The 27,176-nt window shown below is 43.5% G+C and overlaps 1 protein-coding gene across 3 annotated transcripts in view; it reads right to left on the bottom strand.

The window, feature by feature from the left end:
• LOC140727484 (ATP-binding cassette sub-family G member 1) overlaps positions 1–27,176 on the bottom strand; it is a 65,185-nt gene that overhangs the window by 18,224 nt on the left and 19,785 nt on the right. For all 3 annotated transcript variants that reach the window (XM_073044822.1, XM_073044823.1, XM_073044827.1), the window contains 8 exons: positions 18,642–18,759; positions 16,031–16,163; positions 14,972–15,022; positions 11,471–11,616; positions 7,987–8,110; positions 5,846–5,960; positions 1,893–2,041; positions 283–384 (listed from right to left, as the gene is read on the bottom strand). In XM_073044822.1, coding sequence (XP_072900923.1) covers positions 283–384; positions 1,893–2,041; positions 5,846–5,960; positions 7,987–8,110; positions 11,471–11,616; positions 14,972–15,022; positions 16,031–16,163; positions 18,642–18,759 — 938 coding nt within the window. The remainder of the gene's footprint in view (positions 1–282; positions 385–1,892; positions 2,042–5,845; positions 5,961–7,986; positions 8,111–11,470; positions 11,617–14,971; positions 15,023–16,030; positions 16,164–18,641; positions 18,760–27,176) is intronic.

Below are 27,176 nucleotides of genomic sequence, written 5' to 3'. Positions count from 1 at the left end.
CCCAGTGGTGTTAAAACACACTATAAACCATACTGGATTGATCACAAGGACTTGCCAAGTGCTCTTGTGGCCAATTGATGACTCAGTGAATTGAATGGACACAGAGACACCTTTCTTAATTCGCAGGCTTTCAAGTGTGTGCATGGTTTTGTCTCAGCTGGCTTGGTTCATCACTCCCATACTGAGTAACCCATTGCTGACATAACTCAGTAAAAACATTTAATCCTACTGCTCCACACATACGCGACCCATTATTAACCAGTTATTGCCCACAATTATTACCGAGTCTCTCATGATGCTGAGGAAGGTCCTTTTGAAGAGAATACAGAACTGAGTCAGGCAACTAGCTGAGAAACTGTGGCAACCTTCTGATGGCGATGGATCCTGAAAAAGATTAAAACAATGTCAGCAAGCTGTATGAAGGAACTCCTGCCCATCCCAGGATCAGAGACAGCCAGGTTGCTTAGCCGTAGTCAAGGAGCATGCAGTTAGCGTAACGCTTCATAGCGACAACTAACTGAGACTAATTCCCACAAATGTCTGTAAGGAGTTCGTACATTCTCCCCGTGACCGCGCAGGTTTCCCCCGGGTGCTCCAGTTTCCACCCACATTTCAAAGACATACAGGTTAGGTTTAGTGAATTGTGGGCATGCTATGCTGGTGATGAAAATCTGGCGACACTTGCCACATTGGTCCCCAGCACATCCTTGCACTGACGCAAATGACACATTTCGATATACATGCACCAAATAAAGCTAGTCTTCAAAACTATACCATATTCAGTTTTTCTATATCTCGTTAGAACACAGTTGTAAGATAGTTGTCTCAATAAGTCGACTCTGGCTTACTGACCAGCCCCATTCTCCCACTTACAGGACATCCTTTTAGAATGAAGATGAGGAGGAATTTCTTTAGCCAGAGAGTGGTGAAGCTGTGGAATTCATTGCCATAAGCAGCTGTGCAGGCCAAGTCATTGGGTATATTTATGGCAGAGATTGAAAGATTTTTGATTAGTCAGAGCGTAAAGGGTCTCCTTAATCTCACTGATGTCTCAGCCTCTACCACCACCCCACCCACCACTCTGTGTAAAATAACTACCTCTGACACCTCTATATTTTCCTCCAGACACATCATAGTTATGTCCCCGGGTATAATCTTAAAGTTACCCCCTGCACCCAAGAGAAACCCACTCAGTCACAGGGACAGTGTTTATGTAAACTCTGTATGATGCAGCAATGGACATCAGGATTGAAACTGGGTTACAGGAGCTCTGAGGAGCATCTATGTAACCCTATATGGTGTAATCTTGTGATGTATTCCATTAGTTTCCAAGTTCATGTCCTGTCCTGCTTCAGGCCAGCATTCACTGAACAACACACACAAAATGCTGGTGGAACACAGCAGGCCAGGCAGCATCTATAAGGAGAAGCACTGTCGAAGTTTTGGGCCGAGACCCTTCGTCACTGAAGGATTCAGTTCTTAGAACACAGTTCGGTGCAATATTTTCTCAAAAAATACAAGAACTACAGCAAACTGTTAGGTCAGCAGAAACAGTCATTGGCTGCAGTGTAGCACCACTGCAGAACTTGTATGTGTCCAGGACAAAGATTCAGGCAGGAAAAGTCATTGTGGACACTACCCATCCTGCAACATGGCCTTTTACAGAAGCTCCGTTCTGAAAAGTGCAATGGGGCTATTAAAACATAAATTACATGCCATCTTAAAAGTTTCAAGAATTCAGAGGTATCCCTCAGGATCACAAGGAGAACATACAATCTCCTTACAGACTGCGGCAAGAACCGAACTCTGATCTTTTGATCACTTGCGCTGTAAAGCGTTACAATAACCGCTATGCCCCCATGTCGCACCTCACTATGATGGGGCCAGCCTACCTCAATGGATGGCCGGTGCCAGAGCATGTGGTTTAGCTCCTTGTCTTCGCTCCCTCGAGCCTTGCAGTCACCATCGCACAGCCCATCCTGCACGGCTTTCACCAGTCTGGGGTTCTGATCTCCGTGCTCGCCAGACGCAATCTCCATCACTGCAGAAGCAAGTATGATGCATTAGACTGGGTGCCCGGTCACCTCACACGAGGGAGTCCGTTGCTGCAGGCTAGCATGCAGATGCAGCACTTCATCAGGAAAATACATGCTGGGTTGCCTTTAATAAAGATGATTTACTCGGACCGTGTGGGGTCACGCTTGAAGTAGCATGTAAAGCACTGGTCTCCAAGAGAAGGGGAAGGATGTCACAGAGGGAATACAAACTAGTTTCCAAGATGGTAGGTCTGTCATACAAGGAAAACTTGAGTATGGAAGGCCCCTAGTATCTCAGGTTTAGAAGAGTCAAAGTCAAAGTGAAATTTATTACAGGTATAATTTTAAGGTGACTGGAGGTAAGTATAGGGCAGATGTCAAAGGTAAATATTTTACACAGCGTGTCAGGTGTGTGGATTGACCTGCCAGGGGTGGCGCTAGAGGCAAATACATGAGTGAGATTGAACCACATGAGTGAGATGGTACAATATTGGAGGGCTATGTAGGAGGGAAGAGTTAAATGAAATGAAAAACATACTTGCAGCAGCACCACAGGCACATAGCTTTCTGTACAGAGCATTCACAAGAAAATACATTCACAACATAAATCATGAGAGGCTAGAAACACCCAGAATCTTTTTCCAAGAGTAGAAATATTGAATATTAAAGGGCACAAATTTAAAGAGGAGAGAGGGAAAGTTTAGAGGAGAAGTGTGGGCCATTTTGTTCTTTTTTTTTACACACAGAGAGGGGTGGATGCAAGAACAAGCTGCCAGGGGCAGTAGTAGAAGCAGATATATATTTATTTATGTACAATTTATACCATATACGTCTCTTAATCTCTAACTTTATTGCTTCTTGATTGTATATAATTCTTTATTTTAATAGTTGTTCAGTGTTTTTATTTTCCTTGCATGGCATGCTATGATCAAACCACCACAGCAAATTTCTAACACATATACAGCACGTGCAAAAGTCTTTGGCACTTACATGAATATAGCTAGGCTGCCTAAGACTTTGGCACAGTACTGTAGTAATTTTGATTTGCACTGCATTACTGCCAGAAAAAAAATTCATGACATATGTGAGTGATGATGAACCTGATTCTGATGTGGGTCTCTACTGAGGACTGAGAGTGGGAAGGGGGCAGGGAGAGGGGAATCATGGTTCGGAAAAGGGGAAGGAAGCAGGACATACCAGACAGACCTGCTGTAATGATCAATGAATCAATTGTTTGGAATCAAATTACCTTGCCTGGTTTCTCAGGGCTGGGTGTGTCTGTGCCCATGCCACCACTGGCACTCCTCTGCGACCTCTCCCACACTCCTCCTGTGGTGCTCCACCCTCACCATTCCCAATATTCTTTGCTTGCCCCAGATTTACAAACTCGCTCTCTCCTCCACATTCACAAATACAATACTGTGCAAAAGCCTTTGGCACTCTAGTCTTTGGCAGAGAAGGAGTCCCAGGGTGGGAAGTGGTGTGTGCACAGACACATCCAGCCCTGAGACACCAGGCAAGGTCAATTGATTCTAAACAATCGGTTCATTATCATTACAGAATGCTTCTTTGGTGCTTCCCGCTCCCTCCCCTCTCCTTCCTCTTTTCCAAACTATGATTTCCCCCTCCCTGCCCCCTTCCCACTCTCAGTCCACAATAAAGACCCATATCAGAATTAGATTTATCATCACTCACATTTGTCATGAATTTTTTTAGTGGCAGCAGTACAGCGCGATGCATAAAATTATGACAGTACTGTGCAAAAGTCTAAGGCACCCTAGCTATATTTGAGTAACACACACAAAATACTGGAGGAACCCAGCAGGCCAGGCAGCATCTATGGAAAAAAGTACAGTCAACGTTTCGGACTGAAACCTTTTTTGCAGGACTCATGCCTGGCCTGCTGAGCTCCTCCACCATTTTGTGTGTGTTGCTTGGATTTCCAGCATCTGCAGGTTTTCTCTTGTTTCTAGCAATTATTTGTGTATGTGCCAAAGACTTTTGTACAGTAGTGTATATATTGTTCCCGCATGTTGGTCTTGGCATGCCATGCAAGAAGAAAAAACACTGAATAATTATTAAAATAAAGAATTATATACAATAAAGAAGTGATAAAGTTAGAGGTTAAAAGATGTATATGGAATAAATTGTACATAAATAAATAGTTATCTGTTTCTGCTACTGCCCCAGCAGCTTGTTCATCCATATGTGTATATATATGTGTTTAAGTATTGTAAATGTATACGACAAATAAAGTTGATCCTTGATAAACGATAGTGGTGATTAAGAGGCTTTTAGACAGACACACAAATATGCAGGGATGACAGGATATGGATTATGTGCAGGCAGAAGAGGTTTAGTTTAATTTGGCATCAGGCTCAGCACAAACATCGCAGGCTGAAGGCCTTTTCCTCTACTGTTCCAGATTGTATGATCAAAATGTAACAGCATTAAGAAAATAAATAGAGGGTTCGGGAAAGAAGATGTAGGAAAAATGTCTCCCAGGACTAGAGGGCCTGTGTTAAAGGGAAAGGTTGGGCGGGCTAGCTCTTTAATGCTTGGCATGTAGGAGACCAAGGGGTGATCTTATACAAACTTCTATAGATGCGAGGAGGAGAACATCCTGACTGGCTGCATCATGAGCTGGTATGGAAACACCAATGCCTTTAGGCAGAAAACCCTACAAGCGGTAGTGGATTTCTGCCCAGTACAGCACAGCTAAAACCCCCCCAACTATTGAGCACTTCCATAAGTAATGCTGTTGTAGGAAAGCAGCGCCCATGATCAGAGATCCTCACCACCCAGGACATGCTCTTTCCTCGTTGCTGCCATCAGATAGAAGGTACAAGAGCCTCAGGACTCACAACACCAGGTTCAAGAACAGTAAATACCCTCAGTCATCAGGGTCTTGAACAAAAGGGGATAGCTACACTCACTTACCCATCCCTTAAGATGTCCCCATAACCAATGATCTCACTTTAAGCATTCTTTATTTTGTTATTTTATGGTCTCATTATTCATTGTTACTTATTTATATTTGCATTGCACATTTGTTATCTTCTGCACTGTGGTTGATCTTTTATTGATCCTGTTAAAGTTACTATTTTATAGATTTGCTGAGTATTCCTGCAGGAAAATGAACCCTAGGGTTGGTTATATGTGGCAATATGTATGCACTTTGATAATAAATTTACTTTGAATTTTAATATCATGAGGGCTATAGATAAGGTGACCACAGACGGTCTTTTTCTCCAGGGAAAGGCAACTAAAATCCAGACGGCATCGACTTACGGTGAGAGGGGCCACATTCACACAGAGTATGTTCGACATATGGAATGAGCTGCCAGAGAAGATGATTAAGGCAGGTACATTAACAACATTTAAAAGACACAAGAACAGATACAAGAATGGGAAAGGCATAGAGCAGGAATTCCCAACCAGGGGTCCACCCCTCGGTTTAATGGTAAGGGGTCTATCACATAAAAAAGGTTGTAAACCCCTGCTTTAGAGGGATATGGGCCAAATTCAAGCAAATGGGACTAACTTCAATAGGCACCTTGGTCAGTATAGATGAGATGGGCTGATGGGCCTGTTTCCATTCTGTATTACTCTATGGTTGGGCATCCATTTTCCAGTGGATTCATCCCGCATTCCGAAAGAACTGACCACAATAGCCCCTGGGGGTGCTGCAGTTTAGCAGCAAGGGAATCTGTACCTGGGGTCCCACCAATGTCTCACCCATTCTCTCAGGGGTACACCACACTGTTCATGGCAAAATATCACCCACCGCTCGCAGCGTCAGTTCTTACCGAAGTCGGCCGGGTTGTGGTAAGTGGGACAAAGGAGGCCGATCGCTTTGAGATATGGAACGAGACTGCAGACATTTCCACGGTAAATGCACTGCCCCTGGCTCAGGACATACAGCTGGACAAAAAGGAAGGAACAATATACAGATAAATGGCAATTCACCCCCTTCACAGTCCCACTCACCCTGCTGAGAGTCAGCACTAAGAGCTGGGTGTTGCACTGAAGAAAGCAACCTGTTGTGTTTCACCTGGTTCATTTGTGCAAGTGGACTCAAAACCGTATTGCTCCTTACACTTCAAATAACCCACTGATATCTAATCACTAATAACCATATAACAATTACAGCACGGAAAAAGGCCATCTTGGCCCTTCTAGTCCGTGCCGAATGCTTACTCTCACCTAGTCCCATCGACCTGCACTCAGCCCATAACCCTCCCTTCCTTTCCTGTCCATATACCTATCCAATTTTTTTTTAATGACAAAATCAAACCAGCCTCTACCACTTCTACTGGAAGTTCGTTCCACACAGCTACCACTCTCTGAGTAAAGAAGTTCCCCCTCATGTTACCCCTAAACTTTTGCCCCTTAACTCTCAATTCATGTCCTCTTGTTTGAATCTCCCCTACTCTCAATGGAAAAAGCCTATCCACGTCAACTCTATCTATCCCCCTCATAATTTGAAATACCTCTATCAAGTCCCCCCTTAACCTTCTATGCTTCAAAGAATAAAGACCTAACTTGTTCAACCTTTCTCTGTAACTTAGGTGCCGAAACCCAGGTAACATTCTAGTAAATCTCCTTTGTACTCTCTCTAATTTGTTGACATCTTTCCTATAATTCGGTGACCAGAACTGTACACAATACTCCAAATTAGGCCTTACCAATGCCTTGTATAATTTTAACATTACATCCCAACTCCTATATTCAATGCTCTGATTTATAAAGGCCAGCATACCAAAAGCTTTCTTCACCACCCTATCCACATGAGATTCCACCTTCAGGGAACTATGCACCATTATTCCTAGATCACTCTGTTCTACTGCATTCTTCAATGCACAACCATTTACCATGTATGTCCTATTTTGAGTATTCCTATCAAAATGTAGCACCTCACACTTATCAGCATTAAACTCCATCTGCCATCGTTCAGCCCACTCTTCTAACTGGCCTAAATCTCTCTTCAAGCTTTGAAAACCTACTTCATTATCCACAACGCCACCTATCTTAGTATCATCTGCATACTTACTAATCCAATTTACCAACCCATCATCCAGATCATTAATGTATATGACAAATAACATTGGACCCAGTACAGATTAATGAACTAGAGTATTCCTCTCCTGTCTTTCTCAGTCGATCCTAAAACTCACTCGTAAAAACTTTTGAGGTAGAGCTGGAAGGACAGACGGAGTAACACCAGCGTACTGGAGAAGGCAAATATGAAGTGCAGTCTGACCAATGCCTTATAAACCCTCAGCATTACATCCCTTGCTTTTATATTGTAGTCCTCTCAAAATGAATGCTAACACTGTATTTGCCTTCCTTACCACAGACTCGAACTGGAAGTTAATCTTTACGGAATTCTGCAGGAAGACTCCCAAGTCTTTTTGCATCTCTGATTTTTAAATTTTTTCCCCACTCAGAAAATAGTCCACGCCTTAATTCCTTTTACCAAAGTGTATTATGATGCACATCCCTACTCTACATTCCATCTGCCCCCCCCCCCCCCAATCTGACTAGGTCCTCCTGCAAACACCATGCTTCCTCCCCTCCCCACATATCTGCATCATTCGCAAACTTACATCAATCCCTTCATCCATGTCATTCACATATAATGTGAAAAGAAGCGGTCCCAACACTGACCTCTGTGGCACGCCACCAGTCACTGGCAGCTAACCAGTTCTCCTCCTGCCAGTCAGACTTCTGTCAAATCGATGTCACCTGGAGTACCAACCTTTCTACCAGTGGGAAGCATTCTCTCTCTCTCTCTGCTCTCTCCAGAGAGGGACAGACACCTTCAATCTTTAAAAGCATCCTTCCTGGCATCCTTTGTCTTACTCTGGATGAGTGACTCTCACACACAGACACTGGTGAAGGGCAATGGGAAGCAGCTGAGCTGGAGGAGAAGCACCAGCCAACCTACCTTGTCAAACAGCTCGAAGAGTTTAGCGCTGGGCTGGTGTATGGTACAGATTACAGTCCTCCCACCCTGGGCCAGCGATTTCATCTGGGAAAGAACTTGGAAACATGAGGAACTGTCCAGGCCACTGCAACCAAACAAATGCACGGTGAAGTTAGCAAAAATGCAAGCAATAAGAGCAGCTGACCAGGCAGCCCATCGAACTTGCTCACCCGTTTAACAATCTGTGACATCGGAGCAGAATTTGGCCAATCCGTCCATTGAGTCTGCTCCACCATTCCATCATGGCTGATTTATTTATCCCTCTCAACCCCATTCTCCTGCCTTCCCCTCATAACCTTTGACACCCTTATTAATCAACAAACTATCAAACTCCACATTAAAAATACACAATAACTTGGTCTCCACAGCCATCTGTGCAATGAATTCCACAGATCCATCACTCTTTGGCTAAAGAAATTCCTCCGTTCTAAAGGTTTATTTTTTATATTCTGAGGCCCTTTTACTGGAAATTATCTCCAGGTTCACTCTATCTGGGCCTTTCAAAGTTTGATAGGTTTCAATGAGATTCCCCCTCATTCTTCTAAACTCCAGCATGTACAGGCCCAGAGCCATCAAACACTCCTCATACTTTCATTCTCATGAACTTCCTCTGGACCCTATCCAAAGCCAGCACATCTTTTCTTAGATGTGGGACCCCACAACTGCTCACAATATTCCAAATGTAGTCTGACCAATGGCTTATAAAGGCTCACTTTCATTGTTGCTCTGATTTCTCAACTCTACATTCTTGTGGAAGAATCTAGACACAGGGGTCACATAGGGGGCTCTTCCAGCATGATGGCAGTGTGACTGGTCGCACCATGGTGCTACCATTCTACTGAAACACACGTCTAATGTTTGTAAGATCCTGCTATACGTTAATACTCAAAGGACGGCAGATCTACACCATGAGTGAGTTGCTTGCTGGCCGAGATAATGAAGGAGCTGAGCAACGTGCTGCACCCTGAGTCGATGGAGGCTTACAGCCAAATAGTGAGTGGCCATCATAGTTGCTTTTCTTGTGGTTGCACAACCCCTTTGTGCATCGGTAATCTGGTATGCCACAAATTCGATTCGCTGACTAGTTGGATGTGAGCAGGTGTAGATGGAGGGGGCCTAGTCCTCGGTTGTAGCAAGGTCTAGGCCTGAAGCCTTGGTGTTGCCTGTTTGCAGCCGTCTGGAGAGAGGGTCGAAGCTGTTGTGCTTCACCCAGGGCAGAGCTGCCCTCCCGGGGTTCCGCTCGGCCAAAGACAAGCTCTGTTGTGGTTGACTGCAGATGTTTAGATGGCATTCAGAGGACTTGGGCCTCAAGCTGTGGGGTTGCTTGCTTTCCAACTACTGGGGGAGAGGCAGCCAAGCCATCGTGCTCTACTGGGGGCAGCCTAGTGCATTTGTGGCAACTGATGATTTAAAGGTGGACTGAGGGGTCTGTACTGTATATATATATTTGTCTGTTTGTGTTTTTACTAATATTCTATGTGCTTGTATCTGCAAGGATTGGGCCTCAAAGCCACGGATTACGTGATTGTGTTCTTGGGCTTACTGTGTGTGACTGTTGCTAATGTGTCTTTGCACTTCAATCGAATAGTAACACTGCCTCGTTTGGCTGTATTCATCAGTAAACATTTATGGTTAAATTTCAATTAAACTTGAATTGAACTGAGTACTCAAAAGATTCTGCAGATTCTAGAAATCTTGAGACACACACACACACACACACACACACACACACACACACACACACACACACACACACACACACACACACACACACACACACACACACACACACACACACACACACACACACACACACACACACACACACACAATGCCAGAGGAACTCTGCAGGTCAGGTAGCATCTATGGAGGGGAATAAACAGTTCACGTTTTAGATGGAATCACTGTTTTAAAAAAAAGGCGTATGCAACTAAGCCAGAGATGAGACTGGAGCTTTTATCACAGATGAGCCTTTAGAATTCTCTTCCTCAAAGCCAAGATTTTGATGTCTTGTTAAGACAGAGAAAGATGCCTTACAGGGCGATAGGGGAAAGTTTAAAGGTGTATCAACAGGAACATGAAAGGTTTCGTGGGACTGGGGTCAAGTGTAGGCAAATGGGACAAGCTCAGGTAGGCCCACAGGTCAGCATGGGTGAGATAAGCCGAAAGGTCTATTTCTATGCAGAATAACTCTGTGACTCTATTATTTAATAAGGTGAGCGGTTATGGTGAGTATTTATTTATTTATTTGGAGACACAGCGTGGAAGAGGGCTTTCATGCCCAACATGCCACACCACCAAGAAACCTACCTTTTTAATCCTAGCCTAGTCACGGGACAATTTACAATGACCAATTAACTAACTAACCAGTACGTCTTTGGGCTTGGGAGGAAACTGGAGCTCCCAGAAGAAACACACGCACACACACACACACACACACACACACACAGGAAGAATGAAGAGATTTTTTTACAGAGCACGTCAGAATTAAACTTCGAACTCTGACCCTCCACTGAGCTGTCATAGTGTCATGCCAACTGCTACACTACCATGGTGCCTGGTAGATGGGAATTCTTAGATGAAGTCACAAACAGATCAAATACGATCTTACTAAATGGTGCAGCAGGGTGGATGGGCGGAGTGGCCTACTCCTGCTCTTCATATATCGTGTTTGATGAAATCTCCTTACTTTCATTCAGTGCCATCACCTTAAAGTTAAAATAGCTGCACTCATTTAAATCTCCATCTTCCAAAGTGTTTTGCACATCACGAAGTCCTTCATCGTTACTGGGTCTGAATCCAAAACTGAGGACCCAATAGCATTACAAACTCTTCCAGTTTAAGGCAGCAACTCAACAACGCAGCAACTTATTTATTTATTTATTTAGTGATACAGCACAGAGTAGGAGGTTCCAGCCACGCTGCCCCAGCATTCCCACAACCCCGATCGACTCTAACCTAATCATCAGACAATTTATAATGACCAGCTGTAATAGCGTTGCACTAACCGCTGCGCTAACGTAGCTTTCAAGGATAACTGGGGATGAGCAGTAAATGATACCCAAATCCTAAAAATTGATAATAAAAGGATAAACACAAAAGATTCTCCAGATGAGGAAATCCAGAGCAACACATACAAATGATGGAGGAACTCAGCAGGTCAGTCAGCATCTATGGAAAGGACTAAACTGTTGGAGGGCTTTAAACAGTTGACGTTTCATCTGGATGAAGATTCAGAACCAAAACACTGACAGCCTATTTCCCCCTGTAGATAGTTCCTCCAGCAACTTGTGCGTTGTGTCAGATTCCAACATCTGCAGTCTCTTGGGAATTATTTCAACTAAAGCTTGTTCCAAAATCTACAAAATGCACCTCCGTCCCTGACCCATGTTATGCACATTCTGTAACGCGAGTGGGAAGATTTATACTCAACAGCAAAACCTACCTGGTGGGCTCATCAAAAAACATCACAGGAGGGTTGTTCACTAGCTCAAGGGCGATGGCGAGACGCTTGCGCTGGCCTCCAGAAAGGCTACCTGTCCGAATATTGGCACACTCCAGCAGTCCAAGAGCAGTGAGAATCTCCTTCACCTAACAAGATGTGAGATCATAAGGTCATATTGGAAGGGCTGTTGGCATTGCACCACCTACTTGTACAACCATCCACTACCTGCCTCCATGGCTTCACGTGAACCTGATCGGGTGGGGGGGCGGGGGGCTAAACAGGTGCTACACCTTGTCCAAGGGTGACTTACAGGCTGCCCGAGGGAAGTAGTGTCTTACATCTCTTTTGGTAGAGGTGTATCTCCACCACACCACCCAAAGACAACAGTAACACACACAAAAAGCTGGAGCAACTCAGCAGGTCAGGCAGCATCTATGGAGAGAAATGAACAATCGATGTTTCAAGCCAAGACCCTTTATCATAAATGATCCAGACCAGGTGAACTTCTGGTCAAGCTGGCGCTTGCGTACAATGCTCCTTTGGTCGACATCTTCTGGATAGATCATAAAACCATATATTTCACTTTTTAAATGACTTTTATAGTTGCTTTTTGTTTTGAATGTTATTCTGGAACAGCTGAATCCTGTAATTTGCAGTTTCAGTGACCTGCAGTCTCTAAGAGGATCCTGGGAGGCAGGGGCAGTCAGTATGCATGAACCACATGGCGAGAAGGCTGCGGGATGGGGTGCAGGCCGATGTTCGACTCCACTTTGCTGATTAAAACTTCCATTGTTCACCGATTAAAGCAATGAGGGAGAATGAAACATTGAGGCAAGAGCAGAAGATGAATGCTGACTGTCTGCCTTTTGATTGCTGGGAGACGTGTGTGCCATTGGAGAGGAGAGAATGCCTTCTGATTGTTGGGAGATCACTCTGCTATGGAGAGGAGAGACTGCCTTTTGATCACTGCGGGATCCGTCTGTTATTGGAGAGGAGAGAATGCCTTTTGATCACTGCGGGATCCGTCTGTTATTGGAGAGGAGAGACTGCCTTTTGATCACTGGGGGATCTGTCTGTTATTGGAGAGGGGAGACTGCCTTTTGATCACTGGGAGATCTGTCTGTTATTGGAGAGGAGAGACTCCCTTTTGATTGTTGGGAGATCACTCTGTTATTGGAGAGGAGAGACTGCCTTTTGATCACTGGGAGATCTGTCTGTTACTGGAGAGGAGAGACTGCCTTTTGATTGTTGGGAGATCACTCTGTTATTGGAGAGGAGAGACTGCCTTTTGATCACTGGGGGATCTGTCTGTTATTGGAGAGGGGAGACTGCCTTTTGATCACTGGGAGATCTGTCTGTTATTGGAGAGGAGAGACTGCCTTTTGATCACTGGGGGATCTGTCTGTTATTGGAGAGGAGAGACTGCCTTTTGATTGTTGGGAGATCCGTCTGTTATTGGAGAGGAGAGACTGCCTTTTGATTGTTGGGAGATCTGTCTGTTACTGGAGAGGAGAGACTGCCTTTTGATCACTGGGAGATCTGTCTGTTACTGGAGAGGAGAGACTGCCTTTTGATTGTTGGGAGATCCGTCTGTTATTGGAGAGGAGAGACTGCCTTTTGATTATTGGGAGATCTGTCTGTTATTGGAGAGGAGAGACTGCCTTTTGATCGCTGGGGGATCTGTCTGTTATTGGAGAGGAGAGACTGCCTTTTGATTGTTGGGAGATCCGTCTGTTATTGGAGAGGAGAGACTGCCTTTTGATTATTGGGAGATCTGTCTGTTATTGGAGAGGAGAGACTGCCTTTTGATTATTGGGAGATCTGTCTGTTATTGGAGAGGAGAGACTGCCTTTTGATCGCTGGGGGATCTGTCTGTTATTGGAGAGGAGAGACTGCCTTTTGATTGTTGGGAGATCCGTCTGTTATTGGAGAGGAGAGACTGCCTTTTGATCACTGGGAGATCTGTCTGTTATTGGAGAGGAGAGACTGCCTTTTGATCGCTGGGGTATCTGTCTGTTATTGGAGAGGAGAGACTGCCTTTTGATTGTTGGGAGATCTGTCTGTTATTGGAGAGGAGAGACTGCCTTTTGATCACTGGGGGATCTGTCTGTTATTGGAGAGGAGAGACTGCCTTTTGATCACTGGGGGAAATCATTCTGCCTTAGCAGAGATGGTGGGGGAAGTCGCTCTGCAGCTGGAGAGGGAAAGGCCTGCTGCCGTGGCCAGAGATGTTACCCAGGTTTTCTGCATTTTGGATATGGACTTGGACGATAGACTTATAGTTTTTTTCTAATATTCTGTGTTTCTTACCCGATCTTGTATTTTTTTGTGTGTGTGGGGGGGGGGGGGGGGAGGGGTTGGGATTTGGGCCTGTTCTGTTTTTGTTCATTTTTTTGTGCTGGGAGGAGGGGTTTGGGGGTTAATGATCGTGCTACCATTCTTTTCTTTCTTGGTTTTGTGGCTATCTGGAGAAGAAGTTGTATGCATTTTCAGAGTTGTATACTTTGATAATAAATGGAACTTTGTACCTTTAATCCACTTCATGTTCAAAGTTCTAAGTAAAGTTACTATCAAAGTACATAAATGTTACCAGGTACTACTTTGAGATCCTTCTTCCTACAAGCATTTACAGGAAAAAAGAAGAAATACAATAGAGTTTTTTGAAAAATGATACATTAATATTGCACTTAAGAGCAATGTTGCAGCTCTATAAAACACTAGTTAGACCACAGTTGGAATATTGTGTTCAGTTCTGGTCACCTCATAATAAGAAGGATGAGGAAACTTTAGGGAGGGTGCAGAGGAGATTTACCAGAATGATGCCTGGATTAGAGAGCATGTCTGATAGCAAGAAGGTTTGACTGAGCTAGGGCTTTTCTCTTTGCAGTGAAGGCAGACGAGAGATGGCTTGACAGAGGTGCGCAAGATGATAAGAGGCAAACTGTATATCCAGTGGACACAGCCAGAGACTTTTTTCCAGGGCAGACATAGCTATTTTGAGGAGAAATAATCATAGGATTATTGAAAGAAAGTTTTGGGCAGATGTGCAAGTTAGTTTTGTTTTTACACAGAGAGTGGTAGGTGCAGGGAATGCACAGCCAGGGGTGAGTCAGGGCAGATACAGCAAGGGCATTTAGGTGATTCTTAGATAGGGACATAGATGATAGGAAAATGGAGTTCTATGTAGGAGGGAAGGAATAGGTTGATCTTGGCACAACATCGTGTGCAAAGGGCATGCACAGTGCTATAGTTTCTATACTCTGTGTTCCATGTTCTAAACACCAGTGCTCAAAAAGACCAACTGTGCAAATAAAAGTATAGTGAGAAGATGAGTTGTAAAGAGTCCTTGGAAGTGGGTCTGTAGGTTGTAGAATCAGTTCAGAGTTGTGATGAGTAAGGTTATCCAGGCCAATTCAGGAGCTTGGTTTATAATGTATTAACCTAGATAATGCAGGGATAAGAGAAGAGACAGATCCAGGTCAAGCCCAAGACAGGACTCACCATTTCTCTCCGGCCTTCGTCTTTCTCCTGGAGTTTTAGGTTTGCTGAGACCTGAAATACAACAAACACTACGTTACAAAGAGGCTCAGGTATCAGCTACCATTTTCATTCCACTCCCCATTCCAATTCCGACATGTCTCTACTGCCACAATGAGGTTGGAGGAGCAACTCACCTCATATTCCATCTGGAAAGACTCCAACCTGATACCATGAACATTGATTTCTCCAACTTAGTAATTTTATCCCCATCACCCCTCCCCTGCTCTCTTTTTCCATTCTCCATTTTGACTCCCTTCTTACCCCTGCTCTTCTTCTCGCCTGCCCATCACCTCACTCTGGCTCGCCTCCTCCTTCCATTTCTCCCAAGGTCCACTGTCCTCTATCAGATTCTTCCTTCGCCAACCCTTTACTTTTCCCACCTATCACCTCCCAAGCTTTGTACTTCATTCCCTCTCCTCACACACCGACCTCTCCCTCACCCAGTCTCACCTATTCCCTACTAACTTGTACTCCTTCCACCGTCCCCACATTATTCCAGCTCCTTCCCTCTTCCTTTCCAGTGCTGACGAAGGATCTCTGCCTGAAATATTGATCGTTTATTCTTTTCCATAGATGTTGCCTAATGTGCTGAGCTCCTCCAGCATTTTGTGTGTGCTACTCTCTCGTCAGTTCCTGTGCACAGATCCTACAGCAGTAACTGGAGAGAACAGAAACTTAGCCCAATGTTAGACCGTCTCATTATACAGCATCCCAGCTCAACAATCATCTGCCAAAACCACAGTTACATTGGCACCCTAATCCACTGGATTACTCCCTGTAACATCACAATGTACCTGACCCTGATTGGGGGTCTAAGCAGGTGCTACAGGGTGACTTGCAGGCTAGTGGAGAGAAGGAGCGTCTCACACCTCCTTTGGTAGAGATGTATCTCTATCCCGCCACCCAATGTTTCAACAAACATGAAATAAATAAACTTGAATCTTAAACCTGCTGTCTGCTATGTCTCTGAGAGAAATCTGTGGTTGGTGCCATACAAAGCACCTAATGGCATCGACCTACCATCATTGCTTCCTGAACAGTGAGGTGGGGGAGCAACATGTCATCCTGCATGATGTAACAGGACACTTTGCGGAAGGATCGCAGATCCCGAGGCCGTCCATTAATCAGGACCTGTCCTTTCATTCCTGTCTCTCTAGAATCACAAAAGCAAGGCGGATCAGTAAAGAGAAATGATGAGGGTTTTCTTAACTCCAAAAACATGGATTTCCAATGAACTGCTGATGTCCAAAATTTAAAAAAAAAACAGAAACCTCTATCATTTCCAGTAAACATTTCTATTAAGATCTGATGCACAAAGGGATCTTTCTACATAGGACAGTTCTGCAAACATTCTCCAAACCACCTCTGAGGCACATTACTTGTTTTACACAACCCCAGATAAAGCAGTGCTTACACAGCTTGAGGTGCTGAAGTTCCAAATTAAATTCCGGCACGCTCTGTAAGGAGTTTGTACACTCTCCCCGTGACTGTGTGGGTTTCCACTGGGAGCTCTGGTTTCCTTCCACGGACCACAGACGTACGGATTTGTAGGTTAATAAATCATTGTAAATTGTCCTGTGATTAGGCCAGTATTAAATCAGTGGGTTTTTGCACAGGGTGGCTCATTTGGCTGGAAGGGCTTGTACCTCTAAATGAACAAATAACTAAAATGAAGCAATTAGAATGCTCTTGGACAAATTGGGAGGCAAATCGAGCAAGGTTAGTCTCCTGTGCACAACATGCATCCACATTGTACTTTCCCATCTGATTCCACATTGGATTTTATTTATTGTGCTGTTGTTAAATGTACAGCTACTAGGAGAATGTGGGAATATTACAGGCGATTTTGGCCATTCCCAGAACCTGTACCCTTACGAAAGACAGCAATCAAGGAGGGTCAGAGCTCAAACAGCCAGTGAGGACCGACTTGATATTCTTCTACCTACAGGAAAGCATTCCAGAGTCCTTACTTTAAAGAAGATTAAGGAGATTCAGCTTGTCACAAGCATTCTAACAAAACTTCTGCAGATGTATTGCTGAAAGTGACTCCCTGCATCATGGTCTGGTATGGCAAACCGGGTGTGTCAGAACATGAGAAGCTGCAGTGTAGTGGGATTTAATTTCCACAGCTTTTCAACAGTATGAAATTATGTGATCAAGTCGTGTATGTGCCCAGTACAACATGGACACATCCCTCCCCACATCGGCAGTACCTACTGGAGGCACTGCGTCAAGAAGACAACATCCATCGTCAAAATCTGGACTATCCCATCTGCTCACTGCTACCACTAGGCAGGAGTAAGAAAAGTCTGTAATCTCACACCACCAGGTTCAAAAGTCAAGAGGTTATAGAGCAACTTTATCAAACTCTGGTTAGGCCACATCCGGAGTATCGCATACAGTTCTGGTCGCCCCGCTATCGGAAGGATGTTGAGGCTTTGGAGAGGGTGCAGAAGAGGTTTACCAAGCTGTTGCTTGGTTTAGAGGGCATGTGCTATCATGAGAGGCTGGATAAACTTGGGTTGTTTTCTTTAGAGAAGTGGAGGATGAGGGGAGATTTGATCGAGGTTTATAAAATTATGAGAGGCATAGATAAATTAGACAGGGAGTACATTTTTCCCAGGATAGAAATGTCTCACATCAGAGGGCATGCACTGAAGGTGAGAGGGGATAGGTTCAAAGGGGATGTGAGGGGTAAGTTTTTTTTATTCGGGGTGGTGAATGCTTGGAATGCGCTGCCTGGCTTGGTGGCAAAGGCAAATTCATTAGAGGCTTTTAAAAGACATTTAGATAGGCATGTGAATGTGAGGAAGATGGAGGGGTATGGACACTGCGTAGGTAGGAGGGATTCATTTTTGTTATTTTTTATTTACTTTTTAGCTAGTACGGCACAAAACTGTGAGCAGACGGGTCTGTTCCTGTGCTGTACTGCTCAATGTACTATGTTCTAACAGCTATTTCCCTTCAACCATGCGGCTCTTAAACCAGCCTACACAACTTTAATCTAGAGTTTAGCAAGACTGTGACGGCATTGCACTAAAATGGATATTTTTTTGTTACAATTATGTTTTCTGTTGTAAAAACTGTGTTTAATTTATGTTTCGTTCAGGTCTTCCTTGTGAAAGCTGGTTTTCTTTTTGTATTTGCCCAGTTTGTTGTCTTTTGCACACTGGTTGGAAGTCCAAGTTGGTGCGGTCTTTCATTGATTCTGTTGTGGTTATTATTCAATAGATTTATTGAGAATGTCAGCAAAGAAATTAATTTCAGGGTTGTATATGATGACTTATGTGTACTTTGATAATAAACTGACTTTGAACTTTTACCTGATGCCTTGTGCCAGAGATACTGCTGCAAATAAGGTTTTCATTGCACCTGAGTATGTATGCACTGTAATTCTGCACACGACAGTAAACTCGACCTTGATAATAATGTAGTTTACTTTGACTGTGCGGTGAAGGGTGGCACAGTGGTGTAGCAGTCAGCACAGCGCTTCACAGTGCCTAGTCACCGACTGGGGGTTTAATTCCTGCATCTCCACCGACACACAAGGATGGTGTTCACAGTGCGTGTATATTATGGAGACTATGGCAGCTGTGCTGGTGAGCTGTTCTCTGGCCTAGATTCCGCTTACCTGTATCCAGCCAGAATATTCATGAGTGTCGACTTCCCAGCTCCCGAGGGACCCATGATAGCGATGAGCTCTCCGCTGCTAAACTTGCCCGAGATGCCCTTCAGTAAAGTCTTGTAACCTTGAAAAATAGAAACACGGAATGTGAAAGGTAATAAACACAAAAAGAAATGTCCATTTTCAAGGTTATAGATGCCAGAGGTGACATATATTACATCAATGGTAATATCTCCCCTTGTTCTTCAGTTTATACAGGAACAAGATTTTTTCCATTATGTGGAAAATAGATAACTTTCCTAAGAATGTGACTGCAAGATCAGATTAGCTTTATTTGTTACATGTATATACAGAATTGTGCAAAAACCTGAGGTACGTATGTACAGCTAGGGTGCACAAGACTTTTGCACAGCACTGCATTTGTCAATGTGGAGTGGAGAGCAAGCCGGTAAATCTATCATTAGCAAAGGATGTTGGAATGGTGAGGGTGCAGCGCTGTGGGAAGGGTGTGGACAGGTGGAAGAGAAGGAGTGAAAGGGGTGGGGGCATTGACAAGGGGAAGACACACCCAGCTCTGAGACACAAGGTAAGGTAATTTAATTCCACACAATTGGTTACAGAATGTCTCTCTGGTGCTTCCCGCTTCCTCACCTCTCCCTTCCCCTTTTCCCAACCATGATTCCCCTCTCCCTGCTCCCTTCCCACTTTCAGTCCACAATAGAGACCCAGATCAGAGTAAGGTTTATCATCACTCACGTATGTCATGAAATTTGTTTTTTTTTTGTGGTAGCAGTACAGCACAAGACATAAAATTACTACACTACTATGCAAAAGTCTTAGGCACCCTAGCTATATATGTATATGTGTGTCTAAGGCAGAATCTTGTACATCATAATATAGAGTGAAAAGTGTTGTTTGCATCAGTAAAGATGTTTGACAGTCTGACGATGCACTGGGGCATTCTCAAGCATCGTCATGCCTCTGGCGCATAACTTAACCCGCACGTCATTGGGTTGTGGGAATATACCAGAGGACAGGGAAAAACTATAAAACCTTTACAGACCTGACCCCTGATAGCTGGCACTGGAAAGCATTGTGCTGACCATTATGACACCACCCAAAAAAAAACAGAAAAATTGTCAAGCTTTATCATGGTCTTAGTATCTCCTTGGCTAATTTATAGTCAATGATATACTTTGGATGTGTTTTTACTGTTGTAATATAATAATATAGTGATCATTCGTTTGTTTTGTGCTCTGTCACCTGACATGGGCAATCATGGTCATTCCATGACTGTGATTATTCTTGGCAAATTTTCTAATAAAGTGGTTTGCTATTGCCTTCTTCTGGCCAGTGTCTTTACAGGACACGTGAACCCAGCCATTATCAATACCCTTTAGAGATTGTCTGCCTGGCATCAGTGTTCACATAACCAGGACTTGTGATATGCACCAGCTGCTCATACGACCATCCACCACCTGCTTCCATGCTTCACATGACTGATTGGGCTACAATCAAGTGCTACACCTTGCCCAAGGGTGACCTGCAGGCTAGCGGAGGAAAGGAGGGCCTCACAACTCCTTTGAGGAGGCATATCTCCACCCCACCATCATATCAGACCCACAAAATGCTGGAGGAACTCAACAGGTCAGGCAGCATCTGTGGGGAGGAATAAACAGTCAATGTTTCAGGCTGTTTACTGGAACGTGGGAGGAAATGGAGTACATGGAGGAAATCCACAGTCATGGGGAGAATGTCCAAACTCCTTACCGTGAGCAGCAGGAATTGAACCCTGATCACTGATACTGTTATAATGTAACCATAATTGCGACATTATTTTTTGAGTAAATTGACTCCATTTGATATGCTGGAGATTGGTTTTCTGTGAGTCATGCACTCAGTCTGTACCTTCAAGTTTCTTGGCCTTATCAATTCCCCTAATATTCTGAAAACTTCCATCAGCTTGCCCTGAATCCTTTACATTCCAAGGAACAAAATGTGGATTTTCCTGGACATGGATAATAGAGAAATGGAGGGCTATGTGGGAAGGAAGAGTTAGATTGATCTTAGAGTAGGTTAAAGTCTTGGCACAACACCTGTACTGTGCTGTAATGTTCTATGTTCTACATTTTATTTTGGTAAATGTGAATCGTCCTCTCACCAAAGTCAAAATCAGAAATCATAATCCAGTTTATTAATACAGACCTATGTCATGAAATTTGTTTTATAGCAGCAGTACAGTACAATACATAAAGTTACTATAAACTATAGTTAAAAAGTAAAACTAATGATAATAATATTGTATTTATTTAGAGTGTTTGGTGAAGAGTAATTTGGCAGGTTATATCACAGCCTGGAATAGAGTTTCTAATACAGAAGATTGCCAGAGGTTGCAGATGGTTGTAGACTCAGCCAGCTCCATCACGGACACATCGCTCCATACATCTTCATCTTCAATGGGCAGTGCCTCAAGAAGGCAGCACTCCTTACCATGAACAGTACCCATCATACTATCTTTATTCTGCACTCTTTGCTTTTGTAACTTGGAGCGATTTTATGCCTTTGCAATATTCTGCTACCCTACAGAGGACAGTAAAAACACCAAGTGAATCACTGGGGTCTCCCTCCCCTACTCTTTGTGGCATTTGCTGTGAGTGTTACATACAAAGGGCCTGAAGCATTGTCGAGAATCCCTACTACCATCCCATAATCTCTTTGACCCACCACCATCAGGAAGGAGATACAGGATCATCAGGACTAGGACTGCCAGACTGGGGAACAGATTCTTCCCTCAGCCTGTGAGACTAATGAATTCCCTGCCACCACCAAGGTCTCATCACTAGGACAGCAAGCTGTTACCTGCTTACCTGTGCTGTCCACTACATGCACTTTCTATTATATTTTATTAATTTATTTGTGATAACATTTTGGGTTATGTGCTGTGTGTGATATATGTCTTGTGGGTGCCCAATTGTCTGGAGGAATGTTGTTTCATTTGGCTGTGTCATGTGACAATAAAGAGTCAGATGATAATAAACTTGAACTTGAAAAGAACAAATTTCACGTCACACAAGTCATGATAATAAATCTGATATGGATTTGTATGGAGGCAGTGTCATTTCCTTCTACTCCAGTCCTCCAGATGTAAGGCCAATATCCCATTGTTAGATTAGGCTTTTATCTAATTTTGATTAGATTTTTCTTGTATTTTATTAATTTTTATCCTTTTTTTTTAAAAAAGATTTTTCGGTATCTCACCATGACTTTAAATTTCAGGGAATGAAACTCAGATTTTCTTGGCCACGCAGGTAAAAATGAATCACCCTCTCTCCAAGGTCAGCATCAGAAACCATAATCATGTTTGTTATCTCAGACACACGTTGTGAAACTCGTTATTTTTGTGACAGCACCCATTATCGAGAGCACAGTCTCATCATACCATTTTTATTGCACCATTTATTTTTGTAATTTAGAATAATTTCATCAGTTCTCATGGATCCCTTCACCAAATTCTTGGGGCAGCCAGCGAACCAGATCAACACACAGTCTGGCTATGCCGACACTGGGCTGTGGATTATACACAAAATCCATTTAAACCTTATCATTCCTTAAACTCTTGGCTTTATTCAGGCAGATGGAAGTCACTGCTGGTCACTGACCTATTTACGTACAGCGTACTCTGTGCGCTAACTGCTTCTTAGTGCATACTTAAGGGATGGTTTGCTGACTCACAGTTTATGAACTCTATGATTATGTCATGCAGTTTAATAAAGTCCCAGTTTTCAACTAATGGCTATTGGCTAATCTATCGATAAGATTTATTTTTATTTAGAGATACAGTGTGGAATAGACCCTCCAGCCCAACAAACAGCTTGGCCTAGCAAACCACCTGTTCAGCACTAGCCTAATCACAGGACAACTTACAATGACCAGTTAATCTACTAACTGGTACGTCTTTGGACTGTGGGAAGAAAGTGGAGGGAAGAATGCACAAAGCCCTTGCAGGTGATGTTGGAATTGAACTCTGAACTTTGATGCCTTCAGCTGTAATATCGTTGCGCTATCTGCTACACAACCATGGTGCCCACTATCTTTTGATATAATTTATTAGCTGATCGATAGATACACCTCGAGTAAGAGTCATAGAAAAGTACAGCACAGAAACTGGTCCTTTGACCTATTTAGCCCATGCAAAAACCACTTAAAAGCTGCCTAGTCCCTTCGACCTGCATGGAGATCATAGCCATCCATACCCCTACCTATCCAGACTTCGCTTAAATGTTGAAAGCGAGCTTTCCTGCACCACTTGTTCTTCCTTTCCATATCTTGTGGTGCATCAGGCAGCAACCTTGTCATTTCTTTAGTATTTTGTCTGGTTTTTTTAAAATGAAGCAGTGTTGCCAGCTCAATGCTCAAACCAGCAAGGGTTGCAAAGCGTGCAAGGAGCCAGCCAGATATGACCCGCGACCACTTCCTAAAGTTCAGTGCGGATGCCACTACACCACTAATGCACCACTTACATTGGCAGCACACTCCACACTCTCATGACCCTCTGAGTGAAGAAGTTCCCCTCAAATTCCTATTAAACATTTCACTTTTCACCCTTAACTCATGATCTCTAGTTCTAGTCTCACCCAACCTCAGTGGAAAAAGCTTGCTTGTACTTACCCTATCTATACCCCTCATAATTTTGTATACCTCTACCAAATCTCCTCTCAATCTTCTACATTCCAAGGAATAACATCGTGACGTATTCAGTCTTTCCCTACAACACAGGTGCTCCAAACACAGCAACATCCTTGTAAAATTTTCAGTACTCTTTCAACCTTATTTACATTTTTCCTGTAGGTAGGTGACCAAAACTACACACAATACTCCAAATTAGACCTCACCAATGTCTTATACAACTTCAACATAACATCTCATCTCCTCTACTCAATAGCTTGATTTATGAAGGCTAATGTGGCAAAAACATTCTTTATGACCCAATCTACCTGTGACACCACTTGTGCGGTGGGTGCATGGAACGTACTGCCAGGGTTGATGATAAAGGCAGATTCATTAGAGATTTTTAAAAGACTCTTCAATGGGCACATGGATGACAGAAAAACAGAGGATTATGTGGGAGGGAAGGGTTAGATTGAGCTTAGAGCAAGTTAAAAGTAAGTTAACTTGCTTTATCCTTCAGGATTATTGAGTCATAGAACACTACAGCTCAGAAACAGGCCCTTTGGCCCATCTAATTCATGCCAAGCTATTATTCTGCCTAGTCCCATCGACCTACATCTGGGCTATAGCCTCCATACCACTCCCATCTATGTACTTATCCAAATTTCTCTTAAATGTTGAAATCAAGCCCGCATCTACCAATTCCACTGGCAGCTCATTCCACCCTCTCACAATCCTCTGAGTGAAGAAGTTTCCTCTCATCTTCCCCTTAAACATTCCACCTTTTACACCTAACTCATGACTGCTAGTTCTAGTCTCACCCAACATCAGCAGAAAAAGCCACTTTGCATTTACCCTATCTATACCCCTCATAATTTTGTATACATCTATCAAATCCTCCCTCAATCTTCTACATTCTAGAGCATATATGTCAAACTCAAGGCCCGAGGGCCAAATCCGGCCCGCGGTGGAATTAACTTTGGCCCGCGAGATAATATCTAATTACTATTAAAGCTGGCCCCAGTAATCGAAGCGCCTATGGCGTATGATATGGCTAATGCTGAGTTTATTCAGGTACCAGGTTTTCAGGGTTTTTAGTGTTTATTCGGCAGTCTTGCTCGGCAGTCTTCTTCATAAGAAACGGAATGTGTAAAGTGAAACACCTTGTAGTTATAGCAGAGACTGAGACACATGAGAGCAGGCTGAAAAAACGGAGGCAACGAAAGCTGCGTTCGCACGCGTCCGACTGATCCGGCCCGCATGAAGCTGCATTTTGCTCAATCTGGCCCGTGACCTAAAATGAGTTTGACACCCCTGTCCTAGAGAATAAAGTCCTAATCTATTCAATCTTTCTCTATAACTCAGATCCTCAAGTCTTGGCAACATCTTTGTAAATTTTCCTGCAGGAAGGTGGCCAGAACTCACACTTCACTCCAAATTTGGCCTCAGCAATGCTTTATTGAGGGTGATTTGCTTCCACTCAAGTCTTGTGGATTCTGAGGTGACTGAGGAAGCTGACATCATCTTGCCACAGTAAGTTCCTGAGATCCCAAGGGTGACATCACCTGATGCTTAGTTCCCGGTAGGGTCACCCAGTGTGGGAAGATCTAGGGAGAGGTTCCAGACACAAGGGCAATCCAACCAAGACCTCAGCGGTGGAGCTGGCAGAGCATGATGACACATCACAATGTCAGTGAAGGGAGAGTAAGACTGAAGCAGTGAAGGGTCCCCAGTTGCTTTTCATTCCATGCCACTGGACCCTGAGCCTGATCTGTCGAGGACAGTCTGATGACGGCCTTTGTTTCAGCATCCACGCATAACGAAGTCATGCACAAGTGTTATCAATTCACCCCCAACATCCCAGATTAAGTCCCATGGTAATCAGCAAGTGGAAGGGGGCATAATTCTGACATGAGGAAGCTGCTAGTGACCAAAATATGTAGATCTACAGCAACCCTCAGACCCACCAAGACAATCCCTTAGGAGAACCTTATACTTGACCTGAGTGATCACACTGCAACTACTGACGAAGTCTTGGATCATCTATCTGCATCCACCCTATATCTGCCCCTCATGACTTTACACCCCTTTTTAAAGATCACCCCTCAGTCTCCTATGGTCCAAGGAATAAAGTCTCAGCATATCCCACTTCTCTCTCCCTGTAATTCAGGTCCTCACGTCCTAGAAAGAAACTTCCAAACCTTTGATACGAGAAAGACTGCAAATGCTGGAAATCCAAAGCAACACACACAAAATGCTGGAGGAACTCAGCAGGTCAGGCAGCATGAATGGATATAAATAAACAGTCAGTGCTTTGGGTCAAGACGCTTCTTCAGAATGGAGAAAATCTTTGCTCTGTTTTCAGCTTAATGGTGTCTTTCATTTAACCAAGACTATACAGAGAACTCCAAGTGTCGCCTCCTCGAAGCTCAAGTAGAAAATTAAGGAGGAAATAAATGGGATGCCAGGGAAGACAATTAAAAGGAAGGGTGATGGTACAAGAATTTCATGTCCCCATTTAAAAGTAGCATGATCTGTCACATGTACATCAAAACATACAGTGAGATGCATTGTTTTATGTCAATGACCAATACAGTCTGAGGATGTGCTGGGGGCTGCCCGCAAGTGTCACCATGCTTCTGACACCAACATAACAACAAGTGTACAATTTACTAAGCCTAATCCGTACGTCTTTGGAATGTGGGAGGAAACTAGAACACTTGGAAGAAACCCATGATGTCATCAGGAGAACGTACAAACTCCTTACAGACAGTAGCAGGAATTAAACCCAAATTGCAATCATTGGTGTTGTATATTATCATAGAACATCACAGACAGAACAGGCCCTTTGGTTCACAATGTTGTGACAACCTTAACCTACTCTAAGATCAATTGAACCCTTCTCTTCTCCATATTTCTCCATATAAAACCCTAAGACTCATTTCCTTGTGGGCATACTAACAGCCATAACAGAATTGATGAAACATCACTCCAACTTGGGTGTTCAGCCAGTGTGCAAAAGAAAACAAACTGTTCAAATACAAAAAAGAAATAAGTAATAACAAGTGAATAAATAAAGCAATAAATATTGAAAACATGAGATGAAGAGCCATTGGAAGTGAGTCAATAGGTTGTGGAAACATTTCAATGACGAGCAAGTGAAGTTACCTCAATTGGTTCAACAGCCTGATGGTTAAGGTCCATATGCCTATCTAAGAGTTTCTTAAATGTCCCTAATGTATTTGTCTCTACCATCACCTGTTGGAGGATGTTCCACACACCTACCACTCTGTGTAAAAAAAACGTAACTCACCCCGATACTTTCCTCCTTATATCAGCTATTCCTACCCTGGACAAGGTCTCTGCTTATGCTACCATGCTGTTTATTTCATGCTGTTAACTACCTCAAAGTTTCGAAGTTTTATACATTAACTCTACAAGCCTACTGCACAACCAGATTTCCCACCCAGGTCTGTAAGCATGTTGTGTATAAATTAACACATGGCCTCAATAGAACCTTCAATTTAATTAATCAGATTTAACTGGCTGTCTCTCGACTTAGTTTTGATGCCGAGCAGAACAGATGGTTACTTAAACTTTCACCTATTTCTCTAATAGGTTACTGATCCTGCTGAACTTTGCCTGGGATGCCCTCTGTTCAAGAAGCAGAGAGGGCAAGGGAAAAGTTAGAACCAGGCTCTTCAAGAATCAGGTTTGAAAATAGTTTTGCATACAAAGACAGGTAAAATTTTAAAAAACTACACCCGAACAAAGACTGACAACCAATCAATGTGCAACAGAAGATGAACTGTGCAAATACAATAAAAACATGATAGATAGATAGATAGATAGATAGATAGATAGACAGACAGA

This window comes from Hemitrygon akajei, chromosome 5, assembly GCF_048418815.1.
Source record: "Hemitrygon akajei chromosome 5, sHemAka1.3, whole genome shotgun sequence".
Lineage (NCBI taxonomy): Eukaryota > Metazoa > Chordata > Chondrichthyes > Myliobatiformes > Dasyatidae > Hemitrygon > Hemitrygon akajei.
The sequence above is the reverse complement of the archived record's forward strand: the minus strand, read 5'-3'. Positions and strand labels throughout refer to the sequence as shown.